The sequence below is a fragment of the Maylandia zebra genome, linkage group LG14 (genome assembly GCF_041146795.1).
Source record: "Maylandia zebra isolate NMK-2024a linkage group LG14, Mzebra_GT3a, whole genome shotgun sequence".
NCBI lineage: Eukaryota > Metazoa > Chordata > Actinopteri > Cichliformes > Cichlidae > Maylandia > Maylandia zebra.
This window is the reverse complement of record NC_135180.1, coordinates 29,115,552-29,130,865: the sequence shown is the minus strand read 5'-3', so window position 1 is coordinate 29,130,865 and position 15,314 is coordinate 29,115,552. Positions and strand designations below refer to the sequence as shown.

Genomic DNA, 15,314 nt, shown 5'->3' with positions numbered 1-15,314 from the left:
ATTGACTGTCTCAATTCAATTAATGATTGGATGAAAAATATTTGAATTTAACTCAGACAAAGCAAATGTCTCTATTTCCCGCTCCAGAAAGCATATACCTCTATATCCGTTTTCTTTCTCATTCACCCTAAAAGCTAACAACACAATCTTGAGATCATTTTTGATGTTTGACTTCTGATATTCACATCAAGGCTCTTGCTTGTTCACTGTAAAAAAAATTGCTCAAAAAGTGAACAAGAGATGCTCGTTCGGGTCTTCATCACCTCCTGCTTGGATTATTGTACTGCTCTATTTTCTTGTCCGCCAAAGCGTTTATTAATCGCCTCCAATCTGTCCAAAATGCTGCTTCAAGGATTGTAACTCGCTCTCAAATTCTCTCATATCACCCCATCATTACAGCATCTGCACTGGCATCCAGTCACGTTTAGGTATCATCTTGAAATCTTGGTTCTTACTTTCATGGCTTTATGAGGTGAGGCCCTCACTTACATCGCCTGTCTACTCAAATCCTTAGGCTGGCTGATAGAGGTCTTCTTGTGGTTCTCTGTACCCGTGTAAAATCTAAATGGGTACTGTCTCTTAAAACCAAAACTGTGGAACAGCTTACCACTCTTTCTTCACACGCTTGAATCTGTGGCATTCTTTAGAAAGCTTTAAACTTCTCAGACAGAGATTTGGTTGTTTTTCTGTTGTGTGCATTTTGCTCTTCTTTTTGTTTGTTTTTCTCCTGTTAACTCTGTAAGCACTTTGTGACTCCTTTTCTTAGAAAGCGCTATATAAATCAATTTTACTTACTAATCTGCATCTGGATTAGTTTGTGATATTTTCTCGTAAACATCAAGGTGATGTCTGATTTCACTTCGATAGGTATTTCTGATGACACAAGATGTCTCACAGCGCTGAAATATCGTTCCAAAAATTCCTTGATCTATTGTGACTAACTGTTAGTTCCACTTCAAGCAGGTAGTCACTTCTAAGTGTGGGCCAAGACTCACCTCTGATAAAGATTTTAATGCATATTTATATATATATCCATATAAACAAACCAAAATAATCACAGAAAACAGTTTCAAGTACAAGCACCTCAAAATGCTCATTTCCACTGCTGCTTTTTTAAATATGCATGTATTTTTTATATTTACATTCACATTAAATTTGACTCACAGTGACATTTTCTTGTATTGTGGCTTTTATTCCAATAGAGAACATTTAAAAAGACAGACTTTCAAAAAATGAAACATTAACCTCCTCTACCCTCCTCTTTACGCTGTCATTAATATGTAGTTTAATACTATAAACACACCGAGTTATTTCACCTTTTCTGGGGACATGGCTCAGCTGCCTTTGTTGTCCTGTGTGATGATGTAATGGTGATGTAATCCAGTGGCAATACAGCAGGTGAAAACCGATCCAGATGTGAAGCTGTGCGCTTTATTGACCCCGTGAACGAAATGACATCCGGATGTTTATTTTTTTTAATGAGTATAACAGCAGACGTCAGGGGTTATTTTTAATGAAGCATTTATATGAAACATTTAAGCTTGAAACGAAATAATACCAGACTGGTGTGCTGCTCCATCGCCAGGGGGCGCCTCTCCCCTCTGACTGTGCTGTAGGTGTCTGAGTTGGATTCAGTTTTTCTTTATTTAATTTACATCTTTACTGCGAAACCTCTCTCACGTGTGACTTCACCAGCTGGCACTATGTATGTTTAGTTTTTTATTTATTTATTTAATTATTTATTTATTATCACTCTCCGACACTTTATGTGGACCCCTGATGGCGTCTAAGCTGATAAATAAACATTGATAATTATCAAATGTGAAATGAAAGAACGATGAGAGCCCACTGTAGCCGGACAAAGGCTCGATTAAAGCCTCATAAAGAGGGGATCACAGAGATAAAATGGTGTGAACAGAGCGTTTCAGCTCCTTGACTCCTCCTGCCTGGAGGAGGAGGAGGAGGAGGAGGCGGGACTCGGTGCACCTAAACAGACGGAGGGCTCTTGCTTTGCTCTCAGTGTGTCAATTCTGCATCACCAGAGGAGTCATCCGCACAGCTGTAGCAGCTCTGCCGGCCAACATAAACACTGCGGAGGGAGAACCGTTTCTCCAGCCTGTCTCGGACCGTCCAGCCTTTGTTGCCGTCAGACAGCTGAGCACTGCGGGAGGACGAATTTGCAGAGCCCGATCCGTCGGCGGCGGAAGGGACGTGATATGAACCCCTCATCGGCTTCACGGCAGCGCAGCTAGACAGCCCCGTTTGCGGGGGGATCGAGAGGACATTTGTACCTTTAACCTGCAGCCGAAGGCCCGACAAAAGCGACAGAACCTGCAGCCATGCCCGGGTTTGATTACAAGTTCCTGGAGAAGCCAAAGAGACGCTTCCAGTGTCCGCTCTGCAGCAAAGCGATGCGGGAGCCCGTCCAAGTGTCCACCTGTGGACACCGCTTCTGTGACACCTGCCTGCAAGAATTTCTGAGGTATGCTGTGTGTTTGTGTGCACAGGGATCCACCTCTTTGCAGGCGACACCGGAAATTACTGGCGTAGTTTCGGTCGAGCAGCAGTAAATAAAAGCAAAGGTGTGCCCTGCTCACCTTTCTTCCGTCTTGCCTGGGTCTGCATTAATGTTGGTCTATTGTGTAGCTGCTGCCCAGAGCAATAACACAATATGAGGCTTGGTAAACAATGCCTGGCTTTAACCCTCCTTCTCTTGATGTCAGGTGTGTTTTTTCTCTCTCTGCATGTGCAGCTTTAGCCTGGAATAATATTTCATCATTGTTAATTATCGCTTAGACTCATAAATGTGCAGATTTTTTTTTCTCCGAGTGTAATCTTTATGTTAAAGTTTGGGGGTTTCCCCCCCTTTTACATTAATTTTTCATGCTGTGGTGATTGTGGCCTGCAGAGGGCCCCTGCCTCCCCATCCTGTCTGTGTTTCTGGGCTGGGGTGGATGAGTCTGCGTGGGTTGTGTATGTGTGTTTTTTGAGTATGTTCTGGAGTCCAGGATTAGACAGTGGTTCATTGGTCGGGGGCATCTGGGGGCCACTGAGGGACCTTTCGCTCAGAGGTCAGCAGGATGGCAGACCTCCTCACCTTTTAATCTGTTCAACACTGGACTCAGTGTTAAGATCCCTACAAACAGAGTCTTTGTTTTGTTCCTTTCAAAGATGGCCCTGTTGCTAATTATCCCACTACACCTACAGGACTCTCAAGCAATACACAGAATCCCCCAACAGCTTACCTGCAGATCACACACACCTGCATCAGGAGCTTCTTCTCCAGCCTGATTGGCTGCAGTGTCACCATGTAAAGTAGTAGATGAGTTCAGATTGTCGACTTCTGATTTGTGTTTATGTGATGTTTAGTTGCATTAAAATGTGTGCAGAAAAGCACTATTGGCCCTAAAAGCCACATCACAAAGATTTAAAACAGGAAACAAACAGTTAACAAATTTAGTTAATACTTAATTATTTTTTTTATAAACTGAAAAAATTATTTTAAAGGTTAAAATTAACCTTGAAATATTTTGGTGCACTGATAAGTAAAATTTGTAGTTGATGATGATGATAGGGAAAAATCTAATTTTTGACCAAAATATCTGTTTTTAAATGGTTTAAAATTTCCTGCTTTTCTTTGTGTTATCTCATTTTACCTTAACTCGATTTGTGTTGTTTCCCTGTTGGTTGTGGACTATGAGACACTGAGAACTTTTTGTTTGTTTGCTTTTTTGAACAGAGAGTAGCCGATTAAATAAAAGATCTGATCTGTGTATTACAGTTGCGTTGCCCTCCACACTAGAAGGTCTAAAGACTTGATTGTGGGAGTTGTCATTCATAAGTTTGGCTTTTATTTCCCTTTTTTTTTTTTTTTTTTTTTTTTTTTTAAATCTGTACAGTGCGGTCTAAATGTGACTCACACTGTTTTGGAAAAGCTGTCTGATTACCACATTGTTCTTTTCTTTTTTTGAGCAAAAGTGCCGTCAGAACTTGATTCCTCCTCAATTTGAGAATTTGCTGGCGTAATAGATTCAAGTGAATGAAATGGGACTGAAGAACATTTGTAGTGTTTTGTGCTAAATATTTGAATTATTGGAAATATGATCATTAGTTGTTTCATGTGTAGGCTGAAAACTAAATTCACACATCAGATTTGAATAAAAGTAGATCTGGTCTCTTTGTTCAGACTATTCTATTGTTTTTATGTTATGGAGTCTGGATGGGATATGGGTGACAGCTGCTGTGATGTTTCAAATCTGAGCTGCAGTGATTAAATGGAAAGATAAATCGAGAAAGACAAAACACAAAGTTGCTTTTGTTTGAGACCCTAAAGACGACTGTCTCCAGTGTCTGATGCTTTGCTATAGTTAAAAGTCACATTATAATTGTTCAAATGTAGTTTTATGAGTCATAAAAATGCTGCGGTTTCTTGGTTTGTCATTTTTCCTGTCAAGCTGATCTGCAGTTTAACATCAGTTATAAAATCAGCTATTTAGCTGAGACCAGTCTTCGGTTTTACTTGATGAAACACGAAGACACCCCGAGGGAAACTGGGATAACTTCTCTGTAAGTTCCAGTTGCTTTCAGGAAAGACTGATGTCTTATTTGGTGATCATTCAGTCAGGCTTCCTGTGTCAGAACACAGTGACAGCACAGAGGTGGATTGACGCTATGAATATATTAGCTAGTTTGTCGTGAGCTGCTGGTTTGCAGTGTTTTGAGTCATCGGGAAGCCTCCTCTGGATTACTAAACAGCAGCAGATTGCATCTGGTTGAAAAGCAGAAAGAGTGCTGAACAAAGGGAGCGCGGGAGGAACAGTGTTGCTGCTGATCAATGAGTTTGGCCCGACGCTTTGTCTGCCTCATCCCGTCCGCCTCCATGTTCGTCCTCCAGTTTACGCTCTTTTTTTTTTTTTTTCTTTAACTCCCACAGACTGACTGAATTTAACTAAAGTTTCTCAACTTGTTAAAGTTTTAAATTGAGTAACATTGTGCCCCTGCGTGGTAGAGATGTCACATAATATGATTCCTCCCTGTACAGTTTACATGACCTACATCAAGTGAGCCTTACTGGAAGTGCATCTCCTCTTTAACAACAAATCCTGAGTAAAGGAGCTAAAATGTGGGTGGTCGTTTTATCAATATTTACTAATGTTCACAGGTCATCTGTTGGCCATTGATCTGTTTATCATTCAATACTTAAAAGTATTTACACCTCTGATCAGTAAACTTAGGTGTTAGACTTTTTTAGCACCCATTGTATACAAGGTTAAAACTCTATTTCCAACTTATTAACAAATATGATCTTACACCAGATAATTAAATCTCTTTATTAATGGCCTAAAAACTGCAGAATAATGTATATAAACTTCTCCTGATGTCTCCAAATTTGTTACGAGCCACTTAAAACAGCTATTTTCTGAGCTTTTCATGAAGAGAGATGTGTGATAGTGGCACTAAGATGTCTAAATAAACTGTTTCCACATTCAGATTTATAATAATAGAATCACAATGACGTACAAGGTCACACTGTTTCACAGTGGGAACTCTGATCGTGCTTCAAAGGAGATTTCCTGCTCCACTTCCCAGGTAGATTAAAGCATAAATAAACATCTACGTGAACAGCAAATAGTGTTTTAGCAGCTCTTCCGCCGTCATGAAACAGCTGACAGGCTTCGTTCTCACCTCTTTAATTAACGAAGTGTGCCAGTCGAGGCCGTCGAGCGTGTGCGCCTTTTGTGAGCACGGTTCAAGTTTATTGAGGCTGACAGTCAGTAGTTAGCTAATGCATTGCCCATTGTGCAACTCAGCTGATCCTGTCTCTGAAGTTATTGAGGGCTATGTCACATCCAGTCCAGGCTTGCTTGGCCAGTATGCCCGCTTTCACATGGACGGCTCTGTCATCATCTCCGGAGACCCACTGCTCTGTCACAATAGGCCACAAGTAAGCAAATGCATGGCATTGCTGGAGCGTTAATCATCCTTTCTCACGAAATAATCCCTCAGATTTATTTAGAAATTTATATGGCGCAATATAACTGGGTTATAACACGCTATGTGGTGAGTGATACGTGCTTAATAACCAAATTCCTCATGAGAAGAACGGAGATGATCACAAATGACAGTAATGGCATGAGGACATGCAGAGAGCAACAACTACCAGGGTTAGTGCACCATCTTTGTAATTTTAAGGAAATTGATCCCGATCTGCACCACGATGCGATGCCTTCTTCTGTTAGTCATGCTCCATGTCTCCTCTGAGTTCTGGTTTCACTTTTAGTCCTAATGTGACAGTACTTGTCAGGTGCAAGCTGTAATAAGCGCCGATGTGAGGACATCCTAGGCTGGAGCCTATCCCAGCTGTCACAGGGTGAGATGTGGAGTACACCCTGCGCAGGTCCGTTCATGCTCACATTCACGCCTAGAGCTAATTGAGCATCAGCAATTAGCCTGTCTTTGGAGTGTGGGAGCAAACCGGAATACCTGGAGAGAGCCAACGCAGGCACAGGGAGACTCCTTCACTCGGGGCAGGATTTGTACCTAGGACATTCTTATTATGAGGCAACAGTGCTAATATGTTATATAAATATTTTGTATTATACCTCCAGGCAGACATAAGCCATGTGTGTTCAGATAGAGTTTTCTATCACCTTTTAAACCATTTATTTTGTTCATAGAACCACGAGGAGGCTAATCCTGTATTTCCACTTCAAAGAATGTCACAGTGGAGTGAAACGTCCCTGAGAGGCACTCAAGGAAACACATGAAGCGTTGTGGCTCTACTGTGTCTGAGCAGCCTCTGTTAGCATGTGATGCTAATGGCCTGTGTTTCCGCTTTGGGAGGAATGTGCAGCAGCAGCAGTCTTGGAGGTTCGCCCCCCCCAACACACACTCTTCTAAAGGGAGAGTCATGGGGTAAAAGCAGCCCTGCCCTGCAGCTTTAACACACTCTGCAATCAAATAGAAGTCACATGCCTCAGTTGCTTGGTGTCTACTGACCAGGGCAGACTTTGTTTTAGCCACACTGAGGCTCTAATAAAGGACAATAAACACTTAATAGTTGGGCTTATGATCGAGCCACACATGCCAGGCCTCACGGCTCGGCAGTGCCGGGACTCCTGAGCCAGAGTAAAGCCTCACAGTGTAACTGTGGGGCCTCTGTGGGGATGATGCAGTGCAGCGCCACGGCCTTGACAGGGGTGTAATTGGTTTGTTCAGCTCGGGAGCATCTCTTCCTACAGGCCCTCCGCGCATTCGTACAGCACAACTGCTGACTTACCTGGAGTCACGAGTGGCTCCAAAGTGGGCTAATGTGAGAATTTTTCACGGCTCGATTATTCACTGTCCGAAAGCCAGGCCAGTGTTTTTCGCAGCAGACCTTGATTCGTTTTAACTTTGACATGTCCTCTGTGTGTAGCACAGCATTTTTCCCCACTCCTCACTGATGTAGGTGATACTCGCTTTTTCAGCTGTGCTCTCCCACGTTTTTTACACTGTGGATGTCCTGATGCACAGCCACAGAACACCTTGTACCTCACTCTCCTTCCTCTAGCATCTGTCTAATCTAATATGTGAGCAGTGTGGTAGTAAAAAACTGATAAGTTACCCGATTGGAAGTGTTTCCAAGAAGCCAAGTGGACTTATTAAAAGCTTAGCGTGAGCATTTTTGCTTAATAAACTATTTAAATTATTAATGAAACGGCTAAATTGTTGCTATAATGATTGTTTGATTGGCTACTTTTTCAATAAATTAATGAACTGCTCTAACACTACAGTCAACAACTCTTTTATTACTTTGTTAAAAAGCCAAACCCTTTATTTTCAAAACATAAATCTATAATAAAATTACTTTCCTTTGTCTTTATGTGAAAAAAGTAGGCCAGGCCTTCTATATGGAAGTGAGTTATTTGCCAGATGACTTCTTTGTCGGGTGTGGTGAATTCTTTAAGTCGTGGGCGGCACTATGGTACAGTGGTTGCCTCACTGTCACTTCATAGCTGAGAGGTTCTGAGTTCCTGGGATCTTTCTGTGTGGAGCTTGTCCAGAATACGTTTCCTGAAGGTGCTCCGGTTTCCTGCCACAGCCCAAAGACATGCTCGTTAGCTTAATGGGCCATAGGTGTGGATGTGAGTCTCGGATATTCTCATTCGGTTTTCAGTGTGAAAGCTAATTTCCCAAAAAGTAAACAATTTCTGTGCTGATGAAATTTCCTCATTCAAAGCTGTTTAATCAGTGGTTTATAAAGTTTCTATAAAGACTGTATTTGCTCTTTTACTGAAGCTGGTTTGTTAGGATGTGATTCTAAGACTAGGGATTGATATTGATTAAAATACACCTCACAGGTCTGATTCTTTATCGAGTCCCTCGTTGGTTTTGCATCCACATTCTGAGTGTAACACACGCAGGTTTTATCATCAGAGACTGAACAGACTGTAGGAACAGAGCAGAAAAACAAAGTTTGCATGTGACTCAGGTGTGTAAAAGCTCCACTTGTTTGAGTTTGACGTCTGTCTTTGTAATGCACAGCTGTCAGAATCACAATGCCAGCATTATTAAGCTTGGAGGCACCATTCAGATGGATTGTGCAATTTTAAACTAGTTCGGATTTAACCAAAACACTAAACAGGTGTGATCTGAGCTCAGAGCGTTTGGCCTGTTTGGCACACGATGATCTAAATGTGTCCCCCTTTTAACTTTGTGATGAATTCCCTTCTGTCCAAAGGGATGTATAGAGGGGCACTCTGGCTGCAGTGACAGGACGTTTCTTAAAGGGCTTAATGGAGCTGTGTTGTATTAGTGCTCAATGTTGTGTGTAAGTCTGCCACTTGAGGCAGCTGGGTCTTTGTGCCTCAGTGGGTGTCTGTGTCTGAATGGGAGCAGAGCCATGGATGACTGGTGAATGACTGCGTGTTCGCTGCCATTTCCATCCTGCGGTCCTGTCACAGAGACATTCACAGTCCCCCCGCAGGTGTCCCAACACTGCACAGACTTCCTGGGTCCAGATCCGGAGACTCAACAGTGATCAGCAAGCAGCGTACAGAGAGATGCTGTGTTCAGGCGAGGCCTCCGCTCTACACTTTGGGGTCTGTGAAGGCCTATCAGAGCTGTGCAATCAAGCCGCTGTCAGCTGTTGCACTCGGGGTGATGGAGCTGGAAAGGGTCCCATAAACTTTAACACATCAATGCATAGAAGGAGTCGGAGGATAAAGAGGCGTGCAGAGATAAAACATGGTGTGGGACACTGCAGCTTTTGTCTGGGAAAAGAGCAGTTGGTGCTCTGAATGCCACCTAAATGTACCTGCAGAATAGAGCAGCAGTCACCAGCTGCTGTGAAGGTGTGACACCCACACCTTTCTAATTCTAGCAGCAATTACTGACAAGGAAGTTAGTCACTGAAAGTCCCTGAGCTCACCACACGGCTGGACTTTGAAATTAATGATTGCATGGAAAGTCACTGATGTTTAAAGTTTAACGTGAACCAAGTTTACAGCCCGAGCAATCGAGTTCAGCTGCAGCGCAACATGAAAGTGGAGATCCTCAACCAGTGTAGTTTGGTTCATTTTGTGCTTTTTGAACTACAGGTGCAGCCACCCGGTGGCTTCACGCATGTTCTTGATTCATAATTGCGTCTGTACGAACCAAGCACCCATTTCTGTTGCAACCAGTGTTATTTCAGTTTAGCTGCACATAAGCTGAAGATCTAAGTCTGAGAATATAATCCCGAAAAATAAAAGAAAACAACCTCAAATTGCCATGTCTCATGGGTGTAAGGAAATGGATGTTGACATCTAATAGCCCATAATTATCCATGTTTAGACAGGAGAGGATGAAATGATCTGCAGCCAACTTTAATGTTGCTTGTTATAAACAGCAAACAGACAGAATTATTACACAGTCAGATTAAATTTGTTGTTTTTGGGCTGCGACCACAACGGCTTCACGTGACTTTGCTTACATACCATGCAAACCCACTTCTTCCCCCCCCCCCCCACGAAAAGTAGAATGGAAAAAAAAAAGTGCAGCAGGGAGAACAAAAATACGTTTATAGAAGTCGTTCACTCCTGAGACTGACGGATAGATGTGAGCCGAGGCTGTTTCAGGATAAGACGCTTGTCTCCTGGGAGGAAGCGGAGAGAGGCTTTAGAGATGCAGCTGTGATGATGACATTGCTGAGAGAAAGCGCCCCGGCCAGTTCACACAGCTGCAGAGGCCCTCCAGTAGAGAAAAGATGTCATTATGAGATTCATATTTTGACGGATGTAAAGAAACGAGAGCGTGCGCTCGAGTTCGGATGAAACTCGGAGCCACTTTGGGCTCTTGGGTGGATTTTCTGATGGAGATGTTTCGCATTCAGGTTGTGTCGTCTGGATGTGTTTTTTATTTGTTTTTTTTAATAATAATAATTCTTCTCTTCTGAAAGGCCCCTGGAACCGATTATGCGAGCTCAGACAGGAACACATCCTGAATGACTTCGGAGGCTTTCACAGACTTCTCCATAAAGCCAGACTACCTGACCCCACACACTGTGTTTCCACTGCTGTTTGTGGTTTGTGTCAGAATGTTTAGATGAAGGTTAATTTGTGGTTTAGGGAAAGTAAGTCAACTTCCATCCACTTGAATGACTTCAAATCATGGATTCATGTTACCCGATGAAGTGCCGGTATAACAGCCTAAAAATGAAATACAGGTTTGTTGAGATAAAAGCAAATTGCGTCTTATTACAAGTGCAGATTTGGTTCATAGTACTTACAATGAAGAGGTAGTTGGTTACAATATAGGTTTTGTTGCGCAGTTGTGGTTGTTTTTTATCGGCTGTCATGAGACTGTAATCACTGACTGTGTAAGTATTGTTAAAAACAGATAAGGTGGGCGAACAGGACGATTATTTGTAGGTAAAATTAGGGCTAAAGGTGATAATTAACGGATTAGTTGCTCTTTAGAAAACATTTTTTACATTGTGGCTGTAACTGACAGTTATGTGGCGGTAGTTTAAAGTAATTTAACAGGCTTAGGGAGATACTAATTCAACTAAATGACTCATTAATAACAATACTAGGTTGGTGTGAAGCTTAGTGAAAATTAGCAACTGTAAGTTAACGGTCACAGCAGGTCAAACGAGGCCGTCTCAACAAAACTGCAAAGAACTGAAGAAATGTTTCGGAAGATAACAAAGAAATTTGTTCAATTCCCATATAATTGACTGATTTTCCGAAGACGACATTCGACGACGTTCCCTGTACCCTTAGTGATGAGTTTTGAAACCTCGGTATATGTCGATAAAGATTTATTAACAATAGTTTTTCAGGGTTATCCAAGCAGAGACCACCCTCACTAACTTGTGACGCACACAGAGTCGTCTGGTCTATATGTAGGCCTGAAATATGACAGAAACTGTTCAGCTCAGAAGAGAGCTTCAAGGGTTAGTCCTAGCTGGCTTTTAAAGGGTAAAGAGTTGAGTTATTTATTTATTTATTCACCCAAAACATGATAAACAAGGCAAACAAACAGGAAAAACCACTGGCTTGCTTTTACCTTAACCCACAGAGGCGGCAGCCTGTGTAAATGGGATGTAATGTTTCCCAGTAGATGCCTGGTTTGCATGTAACCATGCGAATATGCCTGTGAATATATTCCTGAGTGTTCGTGAGGCCCAATAAGAGGCCGTTATAGACATGCCTCGACTTGCCCTTGCCTATAAGAGCTCCTTTAAAATGAATCCCGCAGCCCTTTGCGCCCGAACAAAGGCTGAAAACATTCCTGCTATGCATTGAAGCACCTTGCTCCTCGCACAGCGAGCATGCTGGGACCGAGCTGCTCAGCCCAGCCCTGATGCTGGACCACAGCCAACTGGCCCAGATCTGAAAAGCGTGACTAGTGCTTACATGTGCCCGAGTATGTATACTATGTGAAGCGGCTCAGATAATAATATGTGTATATGAAACCACATACATGCTCTCTGCCTGTTCCCGCTGCTGATTTTAGGGTTCAGCGGCAGATACTTTAAGGTTTGAGTGTTCAGCCCGGCTCCATCTGCTCCCTTCTCGCACTAATCGACTCGCCGCTCATTCAGCGTGTTTGTCTTGTGCACAGGTCACCGAGCTGACGGACCCAGCGCACCGACACACGTGTTTCGACTCTCACACAGATTATTCCAGCAGGGCGCTTTCTCATTTGAAGCTGTAAGGCTGAAATCGCATCTGGAGAGTGCAAACAGACGCCATCAAACCTCAAATTAGGGCTGATTAACGAGTCATTTTCAGGCAAAAATACTGAACATTTTTCTAGTTTCAGCAGCTGAACTGTGAGGTTTTCTGGCTCTGGTATTTAGTTTTTTATATTTAACAGTCAGCAGTGGGCTGTTTGGACTGTTCTCACCAAAATTTCATCAAATAATCGGTGAAGTAATCTGCCAGCAGATAGAATTCGAACTGGTTAGAGTGATGAAGACGTCACCTTGGACTAATACTGAGGAGATATGACTGTGGAAAGATTTCTGAGAAGTAATTTTGATGATGCAGCAGCTTTGTGAGTTTATTTTACTTGAATCTTCGTCAGACTTCTTTATATTGAAGGTGATGTCTCGTTATTCATGAAGGAAGTGAAACTTGCACATACTTTTAGACAAAACATCTGTAATCTAATCCCTAATTTCCTTCGGGATTAATAAAGTTTTCTGATTCTGATCTGTCCCGGAGTGAGAAATGTGCACTAATGCAGCTTTTTGCGTGCAGCTTATGCGCCTTAAACCACATGCTCTTGTTTTGTCGACTCAATGCCTCTTGTTTGCATCAGGGAGTAGTCTTTAGGCTTTCGGGGCTGACAGGAAGGCATGTGAGGAATCTCTGTTCGAGGTCTGAAAGCGGAGCAGCTGGGATCGGGAAGTTGGCGGCTCGCTGCCGAGGCACCTGTCCTCAGTGAAAGGCTCCTCTGTCGAGCCGAACAGGTGTCTGCAGAGCAGTTAAGCCCCTCGCTTGAAGTGAACACACTCTGAATTATAGTCATTTATTCACAGGGCCTTCCGTCAATGTTAAGGTCACTGTCCATTGGCCCTGAGCCTTTCCGCCTGCCCTCTTTTTTTCAGTGATGAGGGCTTCCTTCCTGCCAAGGCTCTACATCTTCCTCTCATCTATTTTTCTGCGGTGGCCCTTTAACCGAACAGCTCAATGACTCCCTTGTGTTTTTGCCTCAGGATCTTTCTCACAACTCATTTACTGATGCGTCAACGCAGCGTTATTGTGCCTGGCCTCCTCCTTCCTCCTTCTGAACGGGCCAACTTTAAACCCCCGATGGGGTGGCGCAGGAAGCGATCAGGTGCACCTCCAGATGGGTCAGTCACCCTGTTCAGAATGAAAGAGCGTTTGTTTACTTCACCTCCTCAGCTCAGAGACTATAGAAAGAAGACCAGATCAGCTGATTGTGGGTTTAGAATATTATTAGTTATTAGTTTCCAACAAGCAGCAGACAAACAAATGATACTAATTTCACTGTTGACAATCGAGAAGCCCTGGAGTAACAAGGCTACTTATTTAATATCTTGCTTCAGAAAGTGCCATACAGACGCCCCAATTAATACTGCAGCTCAAGCAGTGCAGCTTATATTCCAGCTGAAAAAACAAGATTTTATTATGAGTAATGGATGACATCTGTATTTGTTGCTAATTCCTCTATTTTTCCTCCCCCTCTTCTTTTATGCGCTGATTGAAAAATCTTGTCATTTATCTCATTGTTGCTCCCAGCAACAGGGGCAGGTTGAAGAATCGGTGCTCGAGGAACAATTCAAACTGAGGCGTTTTTGAAACAAAGGAGGCGATTTGACGTCAGCGCCTCGCCTCGCCGAACAAAGAGACCGCGTCCACAGAGCAGGCAGAGAAGTGGACAACTGCAGGAGGCCCAGCTTTGAGGTGCCTCACAGATCAGGCACGTGGGAGGGGGTGTGGGGAGGGGGCTCTCTGTGTTGGTTGGTAGGGACTGAGCCTGATAAGGAGAAGCCAGAGCCACAGCCCGTCTGAGGTGTGATTCCAGTAGCTGATAATAAGGGCAGCGAGAAGGGATTGTGTGTGTTTTTTGTGAATTAGTGCACGTGTGTGTGTGTGTGTGTGTGTGTGTGTGTGTGTGTGTGCTCACTGTCAACCATACACGCACACACACCTACTTCCAGTTACCATGGACACAAAAGCACAGGACCTAAAATTGTCACTGCCTGCCGGTGATGTGCACACCTCTCAGGCCCGAATCAGCTTACTGACACATCAGGAAAAAGGAGCTTTTCCGCTCGCTGTTCAGTGGAAATTCAAACGAGCCGGAAGCAGACGTTCGCGTTACGTAACGCTGATTTCTTCGATATCTGACAGTACAGCGAGGCATTAAGGTGAGCAGGATTGAGGAGGAGAGTTAAGACGGCGCTGAGAGGCAAAAGTTTTCAGTTTTTCTGCCTGAGAGGAACACAAGTGACTCATGACACATCAGACTCGCGGCTGTGCCTCCCGCGCTCTGCTGCTGCGATAACAGTGAATCACAACGACGCAGATCGCAGACTCTGACAAGAGGAAATCCAAGTCGTTATCCTCGCTCCAGTCTTCAGTTCACTGTGACCTCAGACACACTGTGGCAAAGTTGCAGTCTAAAAACTAAATTCTGTGGAAATTCATTGGGTCCAGACATAAAAACCTCTTTATCTCGGATTAGACTCGTCCACCTCAGGCCAATTCACATTTCTTCCTCTGTGTTGTTCCTGTGGGGTCGGACCAAAATAACTTCTTCACACAGCAAAGCTGATAATGGTTTACCCACACCTGCTATCTCTTCCTATCTCTCTCACACATAGCAGACCAGCTGTGAGGGAGTGTGTGTGGAGTACTTATCTTTGAAGGCCTGGGAAGAGCAGACAGCTGTTTATTGAAGGCAGGGCTTCTTTTTCTGGTGTATCTAGTTTGATTAATGGAAGTTGCTGCTCATTATACTGACCCGATGAGAGGAAACAACAGTGCTTATTTATTCTCTGTGCACAAGTCAGACTCTTTTTTTTTTTTTTTTTTTTTTTTTTTTTCCTAAAATGCTAACTAATGCTATCCAGGATCAGCAGCTGGGGGTGCTTTTCTACCAGAAAATATGTCAAATATGGCATTTATGATTCGTACCTATTTTTTGTACCTGTGACATTTAGATGCCTCGTATAGTTCAGGCCTCCGAGCCACTATCTCAGCAGACTAACCAATCTCAGTACTAACTCACATCAGCTGATGGATCAGCCGATATCCTTTAGCCCACTGTTCTAGGCTTCCTCCACCTGTAACAATGCTCTTGTCATTGCTTCT

General features: G+C 43.3%; 1 protein-coding gene across 1 annotated transcript in view; it reads left to right on the top strand.

The window, feature by feature from the left end:
* Positions 1–1,976: 1,976 nt before the first annotated feature.
* Positions 1,977–15,314, top strand: part of traf4a (tnf receptor-associated factor 4a) — a 36,856-nt gene continuing 23,518 nt past the window's right edge. Inside the window, exon 1 of the mRNA XM_004558204.3 lies at positions 1,977–2,482. Coding sequence (XP_004558261.1) covers positions 2,340–2,482 — 143 coding nt within the window. The 5' untranslated portion in view covers positions 1,977–2,339. The remainder of the gene's footprint in view (positions 2,483–15,314) is intronic.